Consider the following 21,286-nt stretch of genomic DNA (forward strand, 5'->3'; position numbering starts at 1 on the left):
TGATTTGGACAGGCTGGGTGAGTGGGCGAATGCATGGCAGATGCAGTTTAATGTGGATAAATGTGAGGTTATCCACTTTGCTGGTAAGAACAGGAAGGCAGATTATTATCTAAATGGAGTCAATTTAGGAAAAGGGGAAGTACAATGAGATCTAGGTGTTCTTGTACATCGGTCACTGAAAGCAAGCATGCAGGTACAGCAGGCAGTGAAGGAAGCTAATGGCATGCTGGCCTTCATAACAAGGGGAATTAAGTATAGGAGCAAAGAGGTCCTTCTGCAGCTGTACAGGGCCCTGGTGAGACCACACCTGGAGTATTGTGTGCAGTTATGGTCTCCAAGTTTGAGGAAGGACATTCTTGCTATTGAGGGAGTGAAGCATAGGTTCACAAGGTTAATTCCTGGGATGGCGGGACTGTCATATGTCAAAAGATTGGAGTGACTGGGCTTGAATGCACTGGAATTTAGAAGGATGAGAGGGGATCTGATTGAAACATATAAGATTATTAAGAGATTGGATACGCTGGAGGCAGGAAGCATGTTCCCGCTGATGGGTGAGTCCAGAATCAGAGGCCACAGTTTAAGAGTAAGGGGTAGATCATTTAGAACGGAATTGAGGAAAACTTTTTCACCCAGAGAGTGGTGGATATGTGGAATGTTCTGCCCCGGAAGGCAGTGGAGGCCAAGTCTCTGGATGTTTTCAAGAAAGAGATGGATAGAGCTCTTAAAGATAGCGGAATCAAAGGTTATGGGGATAAAGCAGGAACTGGATACCGATTGTAGATGATCAGCCATGATCACAGTGAATGGTGGTTCTGTCTCAAAGGGCCGAATGGCCTACTCCTGCACCTATTGTCTATTGTCTCAATCGTACCATGATGAGGCCCCTAGGCGGGATAGTAAGGACACAGGTGCTGGAGTATCCGAGACCGGATACGAGACCGAGAAGAAGACAGGGTTCTAAACTAAACGCAAGATGAGAATCCAAAATTGAACTGACAATCGACCACAGAACCTTCTTGTTCTGACTCTTAATGGCAGTTGGCAGTCCAACTTAAAGGTGCATTACCACCACCAACTGGACTGGTGTGGTGTAGAGAGTTGGGAAATAAAACCCCTACTAGTTCTTTATCAACTGAAAACCAAATTACTCCAAAATGCCCTGTAGATTTTAAATAACGGAAAATAAACAATGTCGTGAATTAAAGTGTCTGCCACAATGTGGTAAATGAAAACTGAAAAATAAATGTTTTTTAAATGAAAACTGTCAAACCCCAAAGATAATAGTCCATCTTGCATTTGCTTTCTTTCAACCTGATAAGCTAAAATAGCGTGTTAAACTGTTTCATAATGATAACAAAAGCTACACATCCCAGAGTGATGTTTTTCAACAAGGTAAAAGGAATAATTAAGCTTAATATGCCCAATCAATCTGCTCATTCCCCTCAACACCCCTCTGTGCAGAGACCCACAAGAAGTAGACATGTAAACCAATACTTTGAATATGAAATAAAGTTCGAAGAACTTCCAGCAGTAAATCTGACCTACTGCTAGAATGACCTGTTTTCAGACTAGTCAAAACTGGAAAAGAATCTGAACAAATTATAACTTTCCAACGATGGATTTCCTCCACCCAATGACGGCAACCAGCTCTGCAGTCTATACTGATAAATGTTAATAAGACATTTCTTCGTTACTTGTAACTCAGGCACAAAACAGCCACACTGACATTCCCTGTTAAATTATCTTTCGATCCATCCGTAAAAATGGTTAGTGTATCACAATAATTTTCCTTAACATATTGATAAACCAACAGACTCTCAGGCATTTCAGGATCCTTGGACTTCATTAAATCATGCAACCTAAGATCAATTATGGTCATTGGAAAAAAACACAGTGGGGTTACCAAAAAAGCTGCAGTGGGACATCTTGCATAATCCAGCAAACTCATATTCTTAACGTGATAAGAACCCAACCACATAAGAACCAAAAACACTCTTCTTGTGATGTTCCCAACAGACTTCCAACACACTTTTTAAACAGGGAGATCATTTCTCTGCCCTCTCAAATCAATCCGGTATGTTAACAACAACTTCAGCCACCACAACAGTAAGGGTAATTGTCTTATTTCAACAAGTAAAGCTGAAACAGGGGACAGCCTTACTGCTCCCCAACACAATCTTAACATCTGTGCTTGGATCACCTCCAAACATTTTAAATTTGAAGACGAAGCTGATCCATAAGCCATACAGCCATAATCAAGTACAGATCGAAATAAACAAATATAAAATAGGTAAAATATAAATAAACAAGTTCTCCGAGGATCTGTTCTGGGACCCCTCCTCTTTGTGATTTTTATAAATGACCTGGATGAGGAAGTAGAAGGGTGGATTAGTAAGTTTGCTGATGACACAAAAGTTGGGGGTGTTGTGGATGGTCTGGAAGGTTGTCAGAGATTACAGCGCAACGTCGATAGGATGCAGAACTAGGCTGAGAAGTGGCAGATGGAGTTCAACTCAGATAAGTGTGAAGTGGTTCATTTTAGTAGGTCCAACTTGAAGACAGAATATAAAACTAATGGTAATACTCTTGGCAGTGCATAGGATCAGAGAGATCTTGGGGTCCATATCCATAGGACACTCAAAGCTGCTATGCAGGTTGACAGTGTTGTTACGGCGGCGTATGGTGTGTTGGCCTCCATCTCATCAACCGCTGGGTTCAAGTGCTGTGAGGTAATGTAACAGCTATAAAAGACCTTAGTTAGACCCCACTTGGAGTACTGTGTTCACTTCTGGTCACCTCACTGCAGGAAGGATGTGGATACTATAGAGAGAGTGTAGAGGAGATTTACAAGGACGTTGCCTGGATTGGAGAGCATGCCGTATGAGAATAGGTTGAGTGGACTTGGCCTTTGCTCCTTGGAGCAGTGGAGGATGAGACGTGACCTGAGAGAGATGTATAAGATGATGAGAGGCATTGATCGTGTAAATAACAAGAGGTTTTTTTCCAAGGCTTGAAATGGCTAACACGAGGGGCATAGTCTTAACATGCCTGGAAGTAGGTACAGAGGGGATGTCAGAGGTAAGTTTTTCACACAGAGAGTGATTGGTGCATGGAATGCACTGCCGGCGGTGGTGATAGAGATGGATACATTAGGTTCTTATAAGAGATTCCTAGATAGACACATGGGACCTGGAAAAATAGAGGGCTATTCAGTGGGAAAATTCTAGGCAGTTTCTAGAGTAGGTTACATGATCGGCACACTGTTGTGAGCCGAAGGGCCTGTAATGTGCTGTAGATTCCTATGTTCTATATTCTATGTAAATGGTTAGAGATTTTTTGTGTAGCACCCCAAGAATACCCACATAGACACCTAAGGATATTTAATGCCCCTCTACATTTGTTAATTATTTTACTGAGATGGTGCTTCCATATCAGCTTATAATCAGACACAGGCCAAAACTTCTTACCATTGACACTTCAAGTGTTTGACCATAATATTTCAAATTAAGTGCAGGTCTATAAACCTTTTTGTAAGACATTTAATGTGTTTTAGCTACTGAGAGATTTAAAACTTCATCTATTTTACTCACTGTTCAACCTTTTTAATTGCAAATTACATCCTATATACAGTTAAGTTGAAATTTCTACCTCTGATCCATAATGCTCCATCATCTGCAAAAAGTGATATACCCACCTCAGTATCTATCTCAGAAAAAATATCATTAATCATAATAGTAAAACAATAAAGGACTATAAATACTGCCTTGTGGGGTCCCATTCTCCATCTCATAGAAGCCTGAGTATACTTTCCCTACCTTTACCTGGATAGACAAACCAAATAAAAAAATCAGAAGAAAATTATATAGTCTTCCTCTCACTCCTAATTTCTGTAATTTATTTGAAAGATCCTCTTCCCATAACATATCATGTGCTTTGCCCTTAACAAAAAATACTGCTAATACAACTTTTATTTACCTGTGCTTTCCAAATATCATCTTTCAAACATAAAACTCAATGCAATATCATTCTACCCTTCCAAAATCGGTTCTGATAAAACATTATATCACCTTTTTTTCGAAATATTAATTCAACTGCTCCATTATTGTGCGTTCCATAAGTTTACACAAGTGAGACTTTAACGATATTGGTCTATAACTAGAAGGATCTGATGGGGGTTTCCCAGGTTTTAGAATAGGCACTACTACTGCCATTTTCCATGAGGAGGGGAGATAGCCTAAACACCAAGTGAGATTCAAAAATTGTAATATTATGTCGAGAGCTGTTGGCCATATGTTTAAACATACAATAACATACATCATCCTTTCCTGGAGCCATCTGATCTGCACTATTAATAGCTTTCTTAAATTCACACAAAGAAAATCGATATCACCAATACTATCATTGCTACAGCTGGCTTCCGACATATGCTTTCCAACAAATCAATCGAAAGCTTTCCAGAAGTGTTGTAAAAATTTACTGTTTTAATGCCCCTACCAGTTGAATCAAGTACTTCAATTACATCCACAAATCTATGTCCAATCCCTTTCCTCAGAAAACTTGCAACACCACCCTCTATACAAACTAATCTATCACGCCTAATTATAATATAATCCTGCAAGGAAAAACTTAAATGTGGTAACAACCAGGTTTCCTGAATGCATACAACATCAGATGGATTTGATAAATCAGAAATAAACTTCTCAAAGTCTTGACCATTAGAAATCAGGCTTCTCGCATTCCACTGCAATATTCTTATACCGATTATGTACCTTCACAAGGAGACTGAAATACAGGTACCTCACCCATCAGAGCTTCATTCCCACATAACACCAGCCATATGCAGATACTTTTCAGCAGCTTTCACAATAATTTTAATTTTCTCAGTAGGACTAGATGTCTGAGCATAACAATTCACCAAATCCGCGATGAACATCACAAACTTCATTTTATCAACTAGGAAGTATCTTTAGTAAGAGAAGTATGATGCTGACATATAGCTGCTGATTTCACATTCTGTTCTGACTGGTAATAGTTTATCAATGTTCAGTTTAACCTTTTGCAAGGCCTCTGCATAAGACACACTTAACTATACCTTAAGCTGTTCAACTTCAGCTGCCTTCACATCCTCTCTAAGCTCTGCTGCGGTCTCCTCCGCAATTACAACATTTAAACTTAACACTTATTTCATACTTATTTCCGCACCACACTTACTACACCTTAGTTTCCCACGGCATAGTGCCTCAACACGCCAAACCTCTGCACTTATAACATCTAAGCGGGGGTGGAATATCACCTTGAACATTATATCTAACATACTCCAAACTAACTATCAGGGAGATTCACTTCATAAACATATCAATACAGATAAACTATCCATCCTTTCCCTATTTCTGACTCCTGTCCTTGCAATCTCTTTACCTCCTTAACCTTGCCTCACAATAGATGAGATTTAACCTCTTCTATCAAAATTTCCACAGGAACACTCTTTATAACACCCCTAATACCTCTATTTTCATTTGGTAACATAGACACCATCTTTTTACCAAGTAAAGTCTTTAATCGTAATGTCTTCTCACACTGCTTATTATCCTTACAAATGATTAATACATTCCCTCCTCTTAAAGTACGAGCACAACCTATATTCCCTATGGCCAATTTTAATTCTGAAATTAATTTAATAGGATTGATTGAAGAAGGCTGTTCCTGGTCAAATTTAACCAGTACCTTGAAACCTTCTTCCCTTTTTTTTACAAAATATCTTGCCTTTCCTGTCTGTCACTTGAAATCATTCCAATATTAAGTTTCATTTTCCATTTTCCAGATCTAGATTCCACTTCATTCCAACCACCTTCCACCAACCCCCACTCACCCGAACCTTCTATTTGTGGTTTCTTTTCCAGATCCCCCTGCCTACCTGAACCTACACTATTTCCCAACATCCTCACACTATCCACAGCCAGCGCCACCAACCGCCACTCCTTCAAGCCAAGCTCTCTCCAACCAAAAATCGAGCCGAGCCGAACCCACCAAACCTAAGCAGAGAGCTTCAATTCAGGTTCTCTTTAAATATTAAATACTGGAGCCAAAACAGGGCTTCCAATTAGCAGGGCAGCCTGAATCTTCAAAGGGACCATGCCAGCTATCCATATTCCAGAGAGCTAGAGCGTCTAAACCCCGGAAGTTGATGAAATTGGGTGCATGTCCTAACGCCTGCAGCCTTATGCTTATATTCCTTGATCACCATTTTACAATTAAAAACTAGTAATTTCACTGGGAAATGGCCCCATTGACTGGGGATGTTTTGTGATTTGGGCTACCAGTTCAATCAACAGAGATGCAACTGCTACAGGAAACACCACTGACTAACAACATGAAAATAAGTTTTCGTCCTTGTCTGAGTGCAGTGAACATACTCACCATAAACCTCAATGGAAATGCTATCGTTCTTCAGTGGAATTGATGGATAATCCTCAAAATCTGCCGTGCAGGAGACTTCAGTCAGACCAGTCTCTCGTGGTGTCCATGTAGTTGTTGCCCTGACTGTGGTGGAATTTGACTGATATGTTGCTGAATTCTGTTGCTCACCGTCGCAAAACCATCGTACTCTCACCTTCTCAGCTGGATAGACGTTTGGCACCTCACATGTTAGTGTGACCTCCTGATTCACTTCTACAAGGTCTCTGCTGAGGATCCTCGGAGGCTCTGGAAAAGCTGCAAGACACACAAGAGGTTCACTGCAGTTTGGTTTTCAGTGATAAATACTGATGGACGGAGCTGGAGACTGGCCAGGTCACACATCTGGGAGACCTTATACCTAATCCACCACTTAATGGTCACGTCCTTCATTCTTCAGAATGTTTTCCCAATTTTCAGTTTCTCACTCTCTCTGGTGCTCCAGCCACAAGTAGTAGTACATACAACATCGTGCACTTATTAATTGATCTCAATATCACCTTAATTTGAATCTTGTTTTAGCATCACAGACGAGACTTAAATTTCCTCTTTCTGACTTTAAGCCAACTTTTACTCCTTAGTCCAACTGAGCAGAATATTCCATGAGCCGCTTTCACTCACCACACTTCAGTATGGGACTATGTCAAACACAGTGTGAAAATCCTTAAGAGGATATCACTCAATTTCATCAAAGCCCGCTATTACTTCATCAAAGAACTCAATTTCATCTACAAACTCTGTTGGTTATTTTATAAACTCAACTGTCTTCATGCCCCTTTAAGTATTCCCATATTAATGTTTCCAACATATTCCCCATCACTGCCACTATAGTGATGGACCAGCAGCTGCTGATGACCTCCTCATGACCTCTGTGCCATCTCCCACCTCTCTGGCACCTTCCCTAGTCCAGGAGGATTGAAAGATTATGTCAAGCCCTTTTACAGTCTCCATCCTTCTGCAGTTCAGATGCACCCTCTCTGCACCAGATGAGTTACAAACTTCAAGCATGGTTATCTTGCTAATAACTTCCCATTCATATTTACCTGCCCATTCTCATTCTTCCCTCTGCTTTCTCTGAGTGTTGGCATCATATTCTCCCTTGGTAAAGAGTGAACAAAGTATTCATTCCATATTCCATTCCCTCTGCCTGTCGACACGGATCACTTTCATGCTTTCTGAGTGATAACAGTCCACCTTCACTACGCACATATGATTTACACATCTGCAGAGATTTCAATTACTTCATTGTGTTAACTGTTACATCTTGTTTTCTGCTCCTACAGTAAGTCTCAATCCCACTTCCTCCATTGGAGTAGCCAATTCGTGACTACAACCTCTGTTCCATAAAGATCACTCTTGGTTGCGCTTTACTAAAATGATCAGAAGGCAGCATGTTAATACTGTATTTATTTTCAACAGAATATTTCAGTTCAAACTATTCCCAAAATCAGGTGTAAATTTATTGTTAAAATGGAACTCACAGTAAATTTGAAGAGTCATAGATGCATTTGCGATTTGTTTGGTTGTGTTAGAGTCCAAGTTCAACTCTGCCAAGCAGGTGTACACCATTCCATCGTCTGAAATACTTGCATTGAAGTGAAGGACATTCTTCAATGGACCATCTTCTGGGAAACCTGGGTTCTCTGTGGAAATATTTGCTATAGTCTCATTCTCTCTGAGCCAGGTGAGTACGAGTTTGTTCTTTGGATAGACCTTCGGGCCGGTACACTCCAGCTGATATGGTTTGTTAACTTCCAGCACGTCAGGAGATGGAACAATGCTTAAGTTTCGATCTGTCAAAGGAGAATCATGATTGGCAAAATTCTAAATCAAAATTCAACTCAACAACCAATGTGCCTGTGGATCTTCCTACCATGTGACATTCCCAGTCTGATGAATCTCTTCAGTCTGCACCAAAAGAAATCCATTCATTTGTCACAGCAAACTATGGCTCTGTCACCGTGAGACTCACCTCTGAATGTCCATTAACCCACTAATCCTGTGAATCAGCGCATTGGTCCAAGACTATGGAGTGTGAAACAGCCACACACGTTTCCTGACCTGAGACTCTCTACAGAATTTCTGTAAAATTGTCTCTGTTCAATATCAATCCCTGAACATGTCTCAGACTGTGAACTCATTGTGGGGGAGTGAAGTGTAAATCTATTTCCCAGCAGGCAGTTCTCTACCTCACCTGGTACACAACAGCATCGTTCTGCGTAATGTTTTCAAATGATACATATCTTATGTTGCTGCCTTTTGTCTGGTTATACTCTGCTCTGGGACGTATTTGGAACAAAGAGATTTCACTTACTGTACACTGGGACCACCCATTTGTCCTCCTTCACTTCATGGTTTTCAGATCCACAGATTACAGTACAGGGCACTGTGAAATCCCATGTCTGGACACTTGGAAATTGGTCTGTAATCCACTTATCACCGCAAGTTCTGTTGGGATTTATCCCCGGTTTATATTCCAGAATCGTCACTGGGTTGTTACACGTTGTACTGCAGGTCACCTCCAGAGAGTGTCCAAATTCCACCACTGGGGGGTTTGCTTTGATCGAAACCTCAAATCCATTCAGTTTATCTGCCAGAGACACACAGGGAAATGGAATTTGTTCAGTGAAGTGTTGTGTGCAGTTCAATCTCAGCTGAGAATGGATATACTTACCATTCAGACAGTGAGGGGACGGTTCACCAGACTGATTCCGGGGATGGCAGGACGGGCACATGAAGAGAGATTGAGTCAATGTGGCCCACTTACATGAAGGTTTGGAAGATTTAGTGAAGATTGAATCAAATATATGACATTTTGACAGATCTCGAGAAGTTGGATGCAGGAGATATACTTTCCCTGGATGAGGAGAGTAAACAAGGGTTTGCAGATTCGGGATGCAGGGTGATGTGTGGAGAAAAATCTTCACACAATCGTAGTGAAGGGCACCTAATCTATGCAGTTAGTTTCCTGTCTATTTCCACATAATATAAATGTTTGTCACTGTAATTTTGGCCTTTTGTGTTCAAACAGAAGGAATATTTTCAAGTCAGGAAGACATTAAAAGTCACTCTGTTCTAACATGGGTGGCTCTGATTTGACTCCTCCCTAAGACATGATTTGCAGAGACATGCCAAATTGCAGTTTCAGGATGGAGGGATCGAGCTGTGGAGAAAAATTTTCAGACAGATGTAGAGAAAGGTCAAGTCACTGAATGTATTGAAGAAGGGTGGGGTAGAAATTGAGACAACGGTGACACATGGAGTTATTCAGAGAACACAGGACACTTGTTGTTCAACACTCAGAATTAAAGATTGTTTTAATATCATTTTCTGTAAACCAGTGTAGAGGGGAACAAAGTAGTTGTTAGTTCGGATCCAATGCAGGTGAAAAAACACAAGCGATAAAAACACAGTAATAATTAAAACATAATAAATATAAATACGTAAGATAGCTTACTGAATATATATCCATTGATTGTATGTCCATAAATTGATGCAGAAGGTGACTGACAAATAATAATAAAGAGGTGGTGGAATTACTGGGTGGAGGTGTTGATCAGCCTTACTGCTTGGGTAAGTATCTGTTTTTGAGTCTGATAGTCCTGGTGTATGGATGCTATGTAGACTCCTCCCTGATGGGAGTGGGACAAACAGTCCATGAGCAGGGTGGGTGAGATCCTTCAAGATGCTACTGGCCCTTTTCTGGCACCTCGGGTGGTGTGGCCTGTGCAATGGACAGCCCTGACTATCTGTTGTAGGGCCTCCCTGTCGTCATGGTGCAGTTTCTGTACTATGCACTGATACAGTTTGACAGGATGCTCTCTACTGCTCATCTGTAGAATGCTATTAGCCTGGATGTACAAAGCTCAGCTCTCTTTCACCTCCTCAGAAAGTAGAGGTGTTGATGCGCATTCGTGACTGTGGAGGAAGTGGTTGTGGGACCACGAGAGGTTATCAGTGATGAATACTTCCAGGAGTTTGAAACCAATCGCAGTTTCCACCACTGTGCTGCCGATGTAGTAAGAGGTGTGAGTTCTCCTGAAGTCCATAACTATCTCCTTTGTCTTGCTGACATTAATGGCGAGTTTATTTTCCTGACACCCGTCCTTGAGCTCTTCGACCCCCTTTCTGTAGGTCATCTCATCGTTGTTGGTGATGAGTCCCACCGCTGTTGTGTCGTCGGTGAACTTGACATTGTGATTGCTCGGGTGTTTGTCCGTCAAGTCATGTGCGAGCAGAGTGTACAGCAATGGGCTCACCCTGGGGGTGGGGGGCTGGGGGGAGAGCAGCTGTGTTGAGGATGATAGTGAAGGAGGAACGGTTGTGCACTCGGACTCTCTGATATCTGTTCGTTAGAAAATCCAACACCCCGTTGCACAGTGGTGTACTTAGACCGAGGTTTGTTCACCACGGTCTGGGGGACAATGATTTCTATTTGCACACAATATGAATGTCTGTCAGTATAAGCATGCCCCCTTTCACGTTAAAACAGAAGAAATAAATAAATAGGCCGAATTGTATCTGGGATCACTTGAATCTTGGCGGCTGATCCGCAATTTCATGCTCAGACGGGGAGTCGGAGTGGATCACCAAGAATCACGAGGTCTGTAACACATCAGCCCGTGTCCAGTCCTCAATACTGAACATGGGAGCAGAGAGCAGTAACCGTGAAACAAAATGTCACTCTTCCCACATCATGGGCAAAACGACATGTGCAATTCACAACGTGTGAAACTGTTTGAAAGCCCGTCCATGAATTGTGTAAATATTTACTCGGTGCCCATTTTCCCATTTTTATATCTCTAGCCATTCCGCAGTTGAGGCACAAATCAATGTGAAATTTCTCTTTTCGTTCTGCCAAGCCAAAGACAACGAAGGAAAACGAGAAACGAGCAACGGTTCGCAGAATAAAGCGCACGTTGTAAAAATGCACAGTTATTTACACAAGAATATCTGCAGATGCTGGAAATCCAAGCAACACACACAACATGCTGGAGGAGCTCAGCAGGTGAGCCAGCATCTATAGAAAAGAGTCAACAGTCGACGTTTCGGGCCGAGACCCTTCATCAGGACCAATGCTTTGTGTGTGTGGCACAGATACTAAGTACAGTTATCGGATTCTCTGTGAGTCCGCGTAAATACGTGTATATTGAATGTTTTTAAATCATTTTACCTACCTGTTACGATAAAGAGTAAAGTGAAAAAGAAAATTGATTCGCCCAGTGAAATCGGCCTGAAATCCATAGCTTTCGAAAGTGCCGGCGGGATACGTTGTTTTGCCAAAACCCTCAGTCTTTGATAAACGCCAGAAAGCTCCCGAAGAGAAATCTGTTTCTCACGACTGAATAAGAGCGTCTCTATCGTCTCAGTGAGAACACGAAGCTCCAACGCTTCGAGGAAGTTCGCTCAAGCGATAATATACGGAAATGCCTGGTCTTACAAGCACCTGCAGATCTCCAGCTCACATTCAGACTGTGATTGTGAAAGTTCTGTGAACTCGGACAATTTCCACAAGGTCTTCAACTTTCTTCCGAAACCTCAGCTCTCAGACTCTCCAAAATCATCAGCTCAGCTTCAGTTTGTCGGAGAATTTTCCTCCCGCTTTTCTTCTTCATCCCCGTCCCTGAACCGAGTCCAGCCCAAAGGCAGAAGCCATTGAGCTGACATAATGCGTGGTCTGATCCACCTCAGTTCCTAACCCTCCTCGCAATGAGTGGGTGTTCGTGCCGGGTCCATAGGACCATTAGACAGAGGAACAGAATTAGACCTTTCGGCCCATCGACTCAGCTCAGAAATTTCATCATGGCTAATAAATTTCCCTCTCACCCCCATTCTCTTGCCTTCTCCCCGTGACTCATCAAGAACCTATCTGTCTCTGCTTTAACTTTGCCCAATCACTTCGCCTCCATCGTCGCCAATGGCAGAAAATTCCACAGATTGACCACGCTCTGGCTAAAGAAATTCTTCCTCATCTCCGTTCTAAATGGACGTCCCTCTATTCTGAGGCTGTATCCTCTGATCTTAGACTCCCCCAGCATTGGAAATATCCTCTGCACATTCCTCCTCCAATGCCTTTCAACATTGGATAATTTTCAGTGAGGTCATCCCTCATTCTTCTGAATTCCAGTGAGTAGAGGCCCAAAACTACAAGCATTCTTCGTATGATAACATAACTCTTTCTATTCTGGAACCCTCTGCAGCACAACTTTTTTTTAGATAAGGGGCCTAAAATTGCTCACGATACCCCAAGTGAGGCTTCACCAGTGCCTTATAATTTCTTGGCAATCCATCCTCGTTTTTATATTCTCGTCCTCTTGAAATGAATGTTAACATTGCCTATGACTTCCTCACCACTGACTTAACCTGCAAATTAACCTTTAGAGCAGGGGCGCCCCTCCTCCTTCCCTTTCTCCAATGGTACACTCTTCCGTCCTATCAGATTCCTCATTCTTCAGCCCTTCACCTTTTCCACCTATCACCTCTCAGCATCTCACTTCCTTCCCCCATTCTGCTCCTATCTTGCTTCTAGCTAGCATACTCCCCTTCTCCCCGAACCGCTTATTCTGGGTTCTTCCTTCTCTCTTTCTAGTCCCACAGAAGTGTTTCATCCCGAAAGGTCAATTACTTCTCCATTTTCATAGCTGATGCCTGACCTGCCGAGTTCCTTAAGTACTCTGTGTGTGTTGCTTCACAAAGTTCCACCACCAGCTCCCTCCTCTACACTCCCTGCACACTCACGGCATGTGGCCAGATCCTGCCGAACCTGCTGTTATAAGAATATTAATTAATACCCTAGTATGATAAGTTGAACCGTATTTCACCCCTTTATGATCTTATATCCTATTTAATCTTCTGTACCACTCTCTCTGGTAGTACCTTTGATGTCTGGCATGCTGCTCCCTACTAGACAGGGTGGACGGGCATCACTGGTCCTCATCCATCTCCTAAATCTCTCACGTGTTGGCTCCAAGCGCCATAGCCCGGTAGACCGCTTCAGCTGGCGGGCTAAACCACGTGAGGGGGTGGTGTTAACACGGCACCACTGGGCGAGTGACTTTCATGATGAAGTCGCCGGCCCGGACGGAAAGTTTCTCAGATGAACTATAACGGCCACGTGTTCACGACCAAGGTGAGCCACCGAGTTGGAGGAAATCGGCTGTGGCCAAACCTGGAGAGGGATGGGCTCTGCCAGGTTTCTGATGCCCAAGACACGCCGTATGACGAGCACACCAAAAAGCTGGTGCAAAGCTCGTCATGACGGCGCCCCGATGACTCCACCAGGAGTTATGGGCGCAAGAAAAAGAAGAAGAAGACACTTTCTCTGTAGCTGTTTCCTTTATTCTCCATTCAGATATTGTTTTACCATGTGCTCCCTCAATGCATTATGCACTGGTCTGTTCTGTTTGAGCAGTGTCTTGGGTTGACTGCGGCAGACTCTGGGCGTCCCTCATTAGCGTCACTGACCATCGCAGAACCCACAGGAAAGAGTGGAAGCAACTTGTCCACAGCCACAGGAGTAGTCAGAGAAGAAAGATCTGTGTCCCGTAAATACATTGCATGAATTAATACCAGCAAAAGGGAGGAGGTTATCATTGTAATTGTGTAAAGGAGAATATTCCTTCCATCTTCATACCATGCCCCATGCAGAACTGCCCAATGCACCTGGCTGCCAGCTCCCAATGGTGAAGGGAATTCGCGGCAGGTGGAGGACATTTGGCCCCTCAGGCCAGGCTGATGGTTTTCCTTTGCTCCACCCTACCACACTGCGTCAACACTGCGAAGCATTACAAGAGCTTACGATCCATGCCTTTCCACGATGTGAGTGCTGAACATCAAGAGCTGTCGGGCACTGGAAATGAGACTGATGGGTGGAGTAAGCATCAGCCCATCAAAAGGCAGCCACATTGTTGAGTTGACCCAGTTAGTCTCAGAACAAATTCCAGGTTTAATCGAGGCAGGGAGTCAAAAGCTGGATTCGTTGTTAACTTCATTTAATTTTTGTCCATCCTTAATTTGCCTTGAGAGTGTGGTGGTCAGGCAGCTCTTTGCACTGCTGTAATCCTTTGGCAAAGATTTCCTCCCAGACTTCTAAAACAGGTTCTCACAGTAATGATGGACAATGGCAGTGGGTTCCCATGTTAAGATGGTCTTTGACACGGGAGAATCTGAAGGAGGTGAAGTTCCAAGGTACCTACTTGTAGAACTATACCACAGCAGTTGGCATGAAACGCTGTTTTACGACATCATTACTTCTGACCCTTGATAAACCCTACAAATATTAGTCACATAGTAGCAACATAATTCATATGTACCCAAAAAGTAGCATTCCTCCAAGATGGACTAGTAGAACACAGAAACAGGCCTCTTGGTCTAGGTCTTATCACCTGGGGTAAAGTCTCTGACTACACACCCCTTCTCTTCTGTGATACACTAGAGAAAACAATTTAACTTTATTTGTTTATTTTAAATACTTTTAGAGATATAGCGTAAAGCAGGCTCTTTCAAATCATGTCAAGGTCCGGATCGGGGTCCCTTTAAATTTACCTTGTTTATGTTACGATCCAGACCGTTGATTCCCCGTTTTCCCGTGTCCCTCGACTTTGGTGATTAGAGGCAATTAACGCTCGGCTGAACCGGTAGTTTACAGTCTCCGGGTTTCAGCCGTTCGGTGTGGGAGTGTTTGTAAAGTCACGGTGTGTCAATGTTATCTAGCTGGAGTAAACCTGGTCTCTGCCCGAAGTGAGTGCCGGTAATTCGCCTTTCCTCACCGGAGCAACCCTGTCCAGTTACCTCGCCGAAGCGAGCCTGCAAACTTTCCTCTTCAAGGTGGGTCCGGCGGTTAACCCGCTGGAGAGAATCAAGAGCCGCTGTCTACTGTTCCCGGGCCGAGTCGAGAGCTCGGCACTACCCGGAGGTTCTAAGCACCACGCCCTGGCCCCGGCGGCATCCGAGTACCACGCCCACACCCTGGCCCCGGTGGCATCCGAGTACCACGCCACGGTACCATGTCAAGTCCTGGCCCTGGCGGCTTCCCAGTTTTGAGTCTAGTCCTGGCCCTGGTGGTCTGTGATTCATGTCCCACCTCCTTGTCAGAATCCCTTCTGCCCCTCTTGCCTCTCGCCTCTAGCCCTCATCTGCAGCCCCAGCCTGCACTTTGGTCTAGTTCCATCACCGGGGCTAGATAGGTACTGTTTGGTGTTCATTCGTGTTGGTCTTGTCTTGTCCTTGCCTCTGTGGGGTAAATCTGACTGTCTTGCTGTTGCCCTGTGGGGAGTCATGTCTTGTCCTATCCTCTCCTCCATGGGGTAAGTCAGGCTGTCTTGCTGTTGCCCTGCAGAGGGTCATGAGTCCTGGCCCTATGTCCTGTACCCAAGTAGGGGTCCCGGCTCTCTGTTCTGTGTATCTGTCCATGGTTCCATGTACCTGTTCTCCTGAGACTGAGGCTCTGTTTTCCATGTTCTTCCTCTTCCTAGCCCATGTCATGTCCATGCCTGGTTCTGGGGTCTGAGCCTGAGGCAAGACCCAGGTACTGGGTCCTTGCCCAGCCTCTGGCTCGGAGTCCATACCCCAGCCTCTTTATGTCTCCTCTAGTTCTGGGAGCCTATTCCGAGTCCTAGCCCAGACCCCTGGCCCCAGCCTAGTCGTAGTCCTCAGTCCCTGTCCAGTTCGCTACTCCTGCTCCTGCCTAGTTCGCCTGATATCAAACAATAAACTAAATCTAAGTAACCTCTCAAGATGTGTCTTGCATTTGGGTCCACCCTTGCTCCCAATACCCTGCCAATGTGATAGATCAATGAGCCACACCACCCAGCAACCCACTTTTTTAACATGAGCCTAATCCCAGGATAATTTTAAATGACCAATTAACCTACTAACTGGTATGTCTTTGGACTGTGTTAGGAAATTGGAGCATCTGGAGGAAACCAAGGCAGTCATAGGGAGAACACACAGTGCTGGAATTGAAATCCAAAGTCTAACACCTGAAGCTGTAATACTGTCGTGCTAACTGCTACACCTGTTGGTCCATTCTCTCCTTACAGGTAATACACTCCAATCTAGGCATCATCCTGGTAAACCTGTTCTGTGCCCTCTAACTCCAAAGCCTTCAAATAACTGCACACAATATTCCAAATGTGGCCAAACCAAAGTTTAATACAGCTGCAACATGATTTCCCAATCTTTATACTCAATACCCCAAATAATGGCAGCAACAGGAGAATCTCGAGGCGTTTTACAGGTGTGTTGGAAGCAAGATGGTAAGAGTCAAAAAAAGTTATGTGCAATCAAGGACAATGGAGGGCATTTGGTCACAAAGGCAAGAGAAATGGATAAGGTCCTCAATGAGAACTTTTCATTGGTGCTTACCAGAGAGAAGATCATAGATGATGGTAAGATCAAGGGGGAGTATGTTGATTTGGAAAAGGATAGACTTTAGTGATGGTCAGCCTGGCTTTCTCATGGAGAGGTTCCTGCTCACAAGCTTGCCTGGATTTTTTGAGGGAGTGATGCAGATAATTTGTGATGGTTCTCGAAATGCCCTCTATCGTCCAGAATTGGACCAACACTTTTGATTCACAATGCACCTATAAAATGCCTTGAGATTCTCCTTAATCCTACTTGGCAAGGACACTTCTTGGCCCTTTGTATTTCTCCACATTCCTGGTCAATTTCTTTCCTACTTCCTTTATTTTCTCAAGGGCTTTGTCTGATTTCAGCTTCTTAAACATTGCTTATGCACCCTTTATTTTTCACTATACATTCAATAACTCTTGTCACTCATGCTCACCAATGCTTCCTATGTTTTACATTTCACCCACACAAGGACATGCACGTCCTGAACTCTAATCAATTGGCCTATAAAACACACTCATCTCTGGACAGGACTATAATTAAATACATAGTACTTCATGAGAACAGGAAAAGATGCACATTATTTTTATGTCAGCATTTTTTACTGTCACAGTAAAGACAATACATAATACAGAGTAACCAACTTCTGCATCAAATATTTTCAACTTTTGCAAGTTCCTCAGAGAAGCTTATCAAAAAGTACAGATGTCTAAAGAAGCATGTAAGCCTGAGGACTGGAAGCAGTTTAGGAAGCAGGGATATTGACCAAGATAAGATAAGGAGGGAGTATTTAGAACAAAGACGAAGATACAAGAAACGCGATATTGACATTAAGGTTATTATCAGAATGAGCTATTCAAGTGCAAAAAGATTTGTCTGTTTTATCAACTACACAAAAGAATTTGAGAAGGTGAAGCATAATAAGTTATTTGAAATATTACAGGAAACTCTAGATCTAGATTCGAAAGACCACTGCCTAATCAGAAATCTGTACTGGAAACAAACACTGATGTCCCAAGAATCTATAAGCCTGAGGACTGGAAGCAGCTTTGGAAGTAGGGATATTGACCAAGAAAAGATAAAGAGGGAGTATTTAGAACAAGAATAAAGAGAAAGAAGATAGTAAAATTATAACTGCCTGCATCAGATATTCAACTGGCAGAAATCTGCAGGGTGTTCAAGCAGCATCAGTGGGAGAAAAGGAAATGTTGTTTTGAGTTGAAGCCCTTCATCATGACAGAGTGGGAGAAGTGAGATGGTCCCTCAGGATGAGTGGTGAGACAGACCAAAGTGATTAGTGAGCTGACAAGGTGGAAGGTGATAGATCACTGTGCCAGGTCGAGGAGGAAAAAGGCTTGGAGTGCAGTTAGACAATGGCAAGTGAATTAGATGGAGGCAGAAAAAGAGAGGGGAAAATTGAGGGGCAGGTGGAGCAAGGTGGGAGGAGGGGATTGTGGAGACAGGTACAGTAGGTAGATAAGCAAGAACACAAAGGGCCACCAGTACTGGTATCTTATAAGCAAGGAGTTGAGATTGGGATCTATTAGTAGGGAGGTGGATGGCAGATAGAGGACCAGATGGGGAAGGGAGGCTGAGTCTGTGGGCCAACTGTGTGTGGATGGAACAAGGATGGTGAAGGGAATATAGATAGATCATGAGGGTTGATGGAAAGGGTGGGGCAATGGTTTCTGCAATTGAGGGAAATGGGACAAAAATGGGTAGAGCAGAGGAATATTGGAAGGGGAAGGGTGAGGGTTCAATGGTTCCATTTAATATCAGAATGCTTACAACATACAACCTGAAATTCTTGCTCTCCAAAGACATCCTTGAAACAGAAGAAAACCCCTAAAGAATGAAAGACATAAAAGAAACTAAGAACCCCAAAGCCCCCTGCCTCCCACTAGATAGATCTAACAACTTGATCAAGACTCGTTGTATCATTACAATAATGTTTTTGCCAGCTCTTTTTAGAGGAATCGAGTTCTGTGCTATTTCTGGTACTTGCACCAGGAAGGGAGATTGAAACGGATCATGAAGACCTTAACATAATTAACGTCACTAAGGAATGAATGGAGAGAGTGAGGTGACTCAAAACTGGCCGGTCCCTCTCACCTGACGGTCTTTATCCAGAGAAGTTTAAGAATTGACTGCAGAGATAATGTTACATTTTTACGATATCCCCAAATCCCCGCGAATCTGGAGCTGCCTCAGTAAACTGAAAGGTAGAAAATATAACATTGCAATTTGGTCAGAAATAGAGAGAATATATTGAACTAATCTGCAGTCAAACTGACATCAGGTTTTTGCCACTTGCTTGAATCCAGGATGTGTTAATAGAGCTCAAAGTAAATCAGGAATGTCTATGATCCAAACTTCATTCCCATTGTTGTGCAGGACAATTGCAATCTCAGTGGCTTTCACTGCTGTTCCAGTTGTCAAGTGATGATCTAGTATCCGTGGGAGTCATTGTTACACACTGGTTCCGACTGCCCCCTCCCCCTCCCAAAGCAGAGCATTCTTGGCAATGATTATATTAGATTAGATTATGAGGACACTCAGTCCTTGCTCATTGTCATTAAGAAATGCATGCATTAAAAAATGATACAATGTTCCTCCAGAATGATATCACAGAAACACCGGACAGACCAAGACTAAAACTGACAGAGCCACATAATTATAACATATAGTTACAACAGTGCAAAGCAATACCGTAATTTGATAAAAAGCAGACCATGGACACGGTAGAAAAAAAAGTCTCAAGTCCCGGTAGCCCCATCATCTCATGCAGACGGTAGAAGGGAGAAACTCTCCCTGCCATGAACTTCCAACCACCACAAACTTGCCGATGCATTGGAAGCACCCGACCGCAGCCGACTCTGAGTCCGTCTGAAAACTCCAACCAGCCCTCCAACACCGAGCACCAAGCACCAACCTCTGCCGAGCGCTTCGACCAACGAGCAGGTAAAATAGAGCTACGTATTAACACTGCAGCCAGAAGCTTTCCTCGATAAGAATAAGATCTACAGCATCATTAGAACATCTCCCCACAATCAGCATGTTATGCCATTCATATTGAATATTCTTGTCTTAAACACTTGTGCATTACATTACATTTCCAGCATTGTTTTTCTAAATTAGACTCCCAGCTCATTGCCTTTCGTGTCTGCATTTCTTGCAGATGGTCAGTGATAGAGTGATGAGGATTCCAGCAATTACCAAAGGTAGAACTACTGGAATTATCCATGTTGGTAACCCGGGTGAATCTATAAAACAATCACAAAGGCAGTTGTACAAGTCATTGACAATTGAATTTATATAATCATTGACATTGATTATAAAACTATTGATTATTCTCAAAACACATATTTTTCCCTGATTCTCATATTTGCCACTCAATCCTCGTGCCTGATATTTATTCCCACATCTTCATGTTCAAAATTGACTTACATCTATGTAATGAATTTCACAATATCTTAGTGTTTTATGGCTAATGAATAGATTTCTGAAGAGTATCTGTTGCGAGAAATTCAGAAATTAATAAGCATACTAAAACCACCCAGAAACAACAGAACCATGATGAGATAATCATTTTAGAGTGCCGTAGAGGCTTTTCTACTTTTATGGGATAACATCTTTCCCACAGGAATAATCTTTTCTTCAGTATAAAATTCTTGGTTGGAAATCTGCAGCCTTCAGTTCAGTGTCTTTGAAATACTGGTCAAACTTACTATGTGAAATGACTGAGACAGCTGAGCCAGTATCTCATTCCATTTTCATAAATTTTCCATTCACTCTGTGTAAGCCATATTGCTGTCTGTTGTTTGTTTACACACTGTAAATCTCAAGGCTACATAGTCCTGTCTCACTCTCATCACTCTCACATTTTTCATCAACAACACACAGACTGGTGCTGCTTTTGGAACTAAAACTTGACTTTTTATCTCTTTCTCTTTCCTGTGCAATCCATTTATTTTTGTCCACCTGACATGCTCTTTGCATTTGACCTAATTGTTGCATTTTCTGCGAGTTCCGCCTTTAAATCTGGATTTGTTTGGTGTATATGAGCTGCTGGCACAATGGTAACATAACTTGTTTGACTAGGTTGGTTTCTGTATAGACGCTGCAAAGTTATTCATGCTCACTTTCCTTCCTGAGTGCAACTCAATTGCATCACTGTCTGCAGTTTCCATTAAAACAGCCATTTCAACTGCACTTTCAAATACAAGTTGTGCTTCAGTTAGGAGCAGTTTTAGAATGTTTTCTTTTGAGATTCTACAAATGAAACAATCTCCCAGTGCACCATTAAGCGAATTAGCAAACTGACAATGCACAGACAATCTCTTCAATTCAGCCACATATGCTGAAAAGGACTCCCCTTCTTTTTGATTCCACTTCTGAAACCCAAATCATTCTACAATAAACAATAGCTTTGGTTTCAAGTGTTCCTGTATTACTTTGACAACATCAGGAAGGGTCAGTTTGG

General features: G+C 42.8%; 1 protein-coding gene across 1 annotated transcript in view; it reads right to left on the bottom strand.

Moving 5' to 3' along the window:
- The window catches only part of LOC140191124 (vascular cell adhesion protein 1-like), a 69,785-nt gene that overhangs the window by 26,119 nt on the left and 22,380 nt on the right, over positions 1-21,286 (bottom strand). Inside the window, exons 6-8 of the mRNA XM_072248230.1 lie at positions 8,768-9,043; positions 7,935-8,246; positions 6,418-6,711 (exon numbers count right to left, since the gene is read on the bottom strand). Coding sequence (XP_072104331.1) covers positions 6,418-6,711; positions 7,935-8,246; positions 8,768-9,043 — 882 coding nt within the window. The remainder of the gene's footprint in view (positions 1-6,417; positions 6,712-7,934; positions 8,247-8,767; positions 9,044-21,286) is intronic.

Source organism: Mobula birostris, chromosome 32 (assembly GCF_030028105.1).
Source record: "Mobula birostris isolate sMobBir1 chromosome 32, sMobBir1.hap1, whole genome shotgun sequence".
Classification (NCBI taxonomy): Eukaryota; Metazoa; Chordata; class Chondrichthyes; order Myliobatiformes; family Myliobatidae; genus Mobula; species Mobula birostris.